General features: G+C 39.1%; 1 protein-coding gene across 1 annotated transcript; it reads left to right on the top strand.

Annotated features, from left to right (window-relative positions):
• Positions 1–258: 258 nt before the first annotated feature.
• Positions 259–2,806, top strand: LOC129945987 (uncharacterized). Its single transcript, XM_056055985.1, has 2 exons — positions 259–2,184; positions 2,244–2,806. Exons 1-2 carry the CDS (start codon positions 835–837, stop codon positions 2,580–2,582), a joined length of 1,689 nt encoding a protein of 562 aa, XP_055911960.1. The 5' UTR covers positions 259–834; the 3' UTR covers positions 2,583–2,806.
• Positions 2,807–3,688: the final 882 nt, after the last annotated feature.

Here is a 3,688-nt window from a genome sequence, read left to right as displayed (position 1 = left end):
ATTCTTCTCTAACCGCTATTGTTCCATGGATTTGTCACATTTTTAATGGATTACCATGAGCTGCGCATGCCACCCTAAATTAAATAAAACTAACAACAAAAAAGTTGTAACGGCCAAAATTCTAAAACATATATAAGTCGTCGTTAGTGACGACTCGACTCGACTTGACGCTACGTTAGCCCACCCGTTCGTGTGCTGAGGAGTGAGGAAAAGACGGCTCAAGCGGCAACACGGCATGCAACTATTTTTTCTATGCAATGGTATAATTACCTAAGTCACATATTATTACCCCCGTCTCCATCCCGGACCCCGTATGATATGATGTGCATTGGTGTGCGTATCTATATCTAAACGGCTGTTACTTTACATCACAAAAATTCACCCCTCGAATGTCAATGCAGGGATGAAGATGAATATAGGCAAACCCCTCGCAAAGAAACCAGCATTTTTAAAAAACACGATACACGAACCAGCAGGAGCAGATGTTCCTATATATGTGCTGTGTACACAAAATACAACTCCGCTACCGTCGTCGAAACATTGGATTGAACATTGAATTGAATTATATTCGTTTCGTTTTCGTTCTTCATTTTAGGGAGAAGGGACCGCTCTCGTTTTTAACTCCGACTTCGACGTCTACATCGACTTCAATTGAGTGTTCGCCAAGATCGCGTGCTCAGTTCCAGAAAGGATCTCGTCGTGGAAAGTTCATAAATTCAGTACGAACTACGAAATAAATTTTAAAAAGGTTCTAAGTTTTAATTTAACACCAAAAAAAAACCTTAAGCTAAATGTTGTGTTGTTAAAATAAGAAATATTTAAAAAAATCTAAATATGTCACGTCACAATTATACCAATCCGGCCTTTTGCCAAAATAGTGAATTCTATCCATCATCAGTGTCGTCGGTTCATCGCGAACAAGACCATCAACAGTCTTTTTACAATCGCAGTTTGAATTTTTCCACCTCTTCGGCTTCAGCTTCGGCATCGGGTTTAGCGACGACAACGAGGCCAGTGAAAAATGCTCGCGACGGTCCACTTCGCATTCAGCGAAGCGTGTCTACGCGATCGTTTCGAACGTTGTCTCATAAGAACACACCCGTCGAGAGACGCTTCGATGCAACTTCGCCACCTAGACCTGGCCCTAAGCCGGGGGTGCATTTAAATCGAACAACTGGCCCTTTTGAATCGCGATCGGGAAGTGGCCGTTACGCACTAGTGCCCGTCGAGGAATTGCCATCAACACGGAAAGACCGCTACGCCATCGTTCCTGGTCCGGAACCATCGGATATCGTTACACCTCGGAGGTTCGTCAAGAGTCAGGACAATCTAGATCGGTATTCTCATTTGCCCATTGATAATGGTCCATCTTCAATGCATGAAGAGGAGTCATCGGAGCAGTATACAAGTCTACCACCGATTTCCATGTATGAGGAACAGCCCCGGATGAAGCCAGCTTTTTCCAGTGATTTCGGAAGTAAGACATTTGTGCTCGTTGACCAGAAGAGCAATCAACGTTATGCCATGGTCCCGACGGCAGAAGATGAGGAGCTTGTCGATGATAACCATGAAATCATCCAAATGCACAATGGAAGAGCCCATCGCTATGCCGTGATACCAACAGAAGATGAGGAGGAAACGTGTCTTAGCACATCAGATCTCAACCAGAGTCATAGTAATCATGATCCTGCTTCTCGCACCCCTCTACAGACGTCCACCCCACAAAAGGGGACCATGATTTCCTCGTACCCAAACACTCCTCTGAAGAATCCCGCTGCAACTAGGAAACTCCATGAATTACTGTCCACCCCAAGGAAGACTCCAATCAAGAGGACAATGTCAACTCCCAGGCACAGTAATCCCAACACTCCACGTTACTACCAAAGTCAACAAATCTATCCCAGCCATCCGGAGCGGAAGAAGGAGCTGTCTCCCCATAGACTCCAGTACGAGTGCCCCCAACAGATGCAGAGACATGCCCAAGTGGATTCTCGGACAACTGCTGTGATCCAGCCGAGAGTGGCAATGGCTGTGAATCCAGGCGACGAGAGCCTGAACAAGACTTGGGACAGTTCTTATCCACAAAAAGTGGCAAATGCCACTGCAACTTTAGCCGTGGTATCGCTGATGCTGATTCTAGGAAGTGCTATGAATTCTGGCCTTTGTATCTATATGATTGCTCATGTAAGTTCTTTAGCAATGCAATTTGAAGTTCTCTTATTTACATATCTTTTCTTTTTCAGATGGGAAAATCATTCTATCTACAGTTCAGTCTAGCTGCAGCTTTCTGTGGCGTCGGACTTGGATTTTTGGGTTTCCGATCAAGACACAGCGAATGGTTGCCAAATCGTAGCTACACTTCAGGCTATGTCCTTGTCACTTTGTTCTGCCTGCTTAAATGCTGTGGATTACTTGTGTTGCTAGCATTGGATCCCTATCCAGGATTTGCCTTGCATGATGTCACAACTGGTGTGATTCTAGGACTATCGGCATTTACTATATTTTTCATTGGACTTGGAGTCGTTGGATCTTTTTGGTGCTACAGACCACCACCAGATAATAGGGTTAATGTTGTTTATTGAATAATATTTAATAAGTTCATAATATTCTCTTAAGTATCTATATAATTTGTATTTTAGAAATTAGACATTTTGTAAGACTGTAAATAGGTTGTAAACTTAACGGTTGAATATTTATTCATTAATTTATTCCACTTAATTGTTATTTTAAAAATTAAGTTATTTATCAATTTAAAAATTATATTTTTATTTTATGTAATGAAAATGGTTGTAAACATAAAATTTTACCGAATAAAAAAGGATTTTTATACAAATTTATAACTAAAGTTTTATTTTGTATTGGATACATATCTTGAAAACATATTTTATTTGGAATGTCTCTTATATCGGTGGATGTGAAAAAGGAAGGGTTTTATAATGACATTATTTTTTCAAGAATGAAATTTTAAATTAATCGTTTTGATACGATATTTGAATTAAAACACTAACCATAACAAAGGAGACGACAATCACAATTTAGAATCGTCTAGGGATCGCTTTGAGCTCTGAACAACGATTCTTGAAAAACTTGACATCGCCTGACAAGCAAATTCTGTGTTCCATTGGATGCGTTCAATCTCAGAGAGATAGGGTATTCGGATACCTTTTTGTTAGTGTTTTTCGTGTAAAATAACAGCTGATGAAAAACAGCTGAGATGTCAAAAAAGGAATCCAAAGGGATCTAAGTATTTCTGGGGTATGTATGTAGGTATCTGACAAAACAGCTTATTCAACACATGGTTGAATTTCAAGAAATAGCTTTTGATCCGATTAAAAAATTGTAAGAAAAAATTCTGATTCAAAACTGGAAGAATTTTAAAAAAGAATTAGAGAATAATATCATTTAGTTGTTTTGACAAGAAAGTTCAATCTTCAATCGTGTTCCATTCGCGTCAAAAATATATATTTTTTTAATAAAATCGATGTTTACCAATGGAAAAACATATAAGTAAAAGAGGAGGCAGATCTGTATTAAAAGCAAATGTAAAAATATTTTGATTGCAGCATTGAAAGATCAATAACGTCTTAATCTATGTTTTGACAGATCTCAATAAAAGTGATTTATTTTTGCGTGGGGAATAAAATAATTGAAGAAATATAAAATAACAGTGAAGACTTTAGAATAACAC

This window comes from Eupeodes corollae, chromosome 2 (assembly GCF_945859685.1).
Source record: "Eupeodes corollae chromosome 2, idEupCoro1.1, whole genome shotgun sequence".
NCBI classification, from domain to species: Eukaryota; Metazoa; Arthropoda; class Insecta; order Diptera; family Syrphidae; genus Eupeodes; species Eupeodes corollae.
This window is presented reverse-complemented; position numbering and strand designations above follow the sequence as displayed.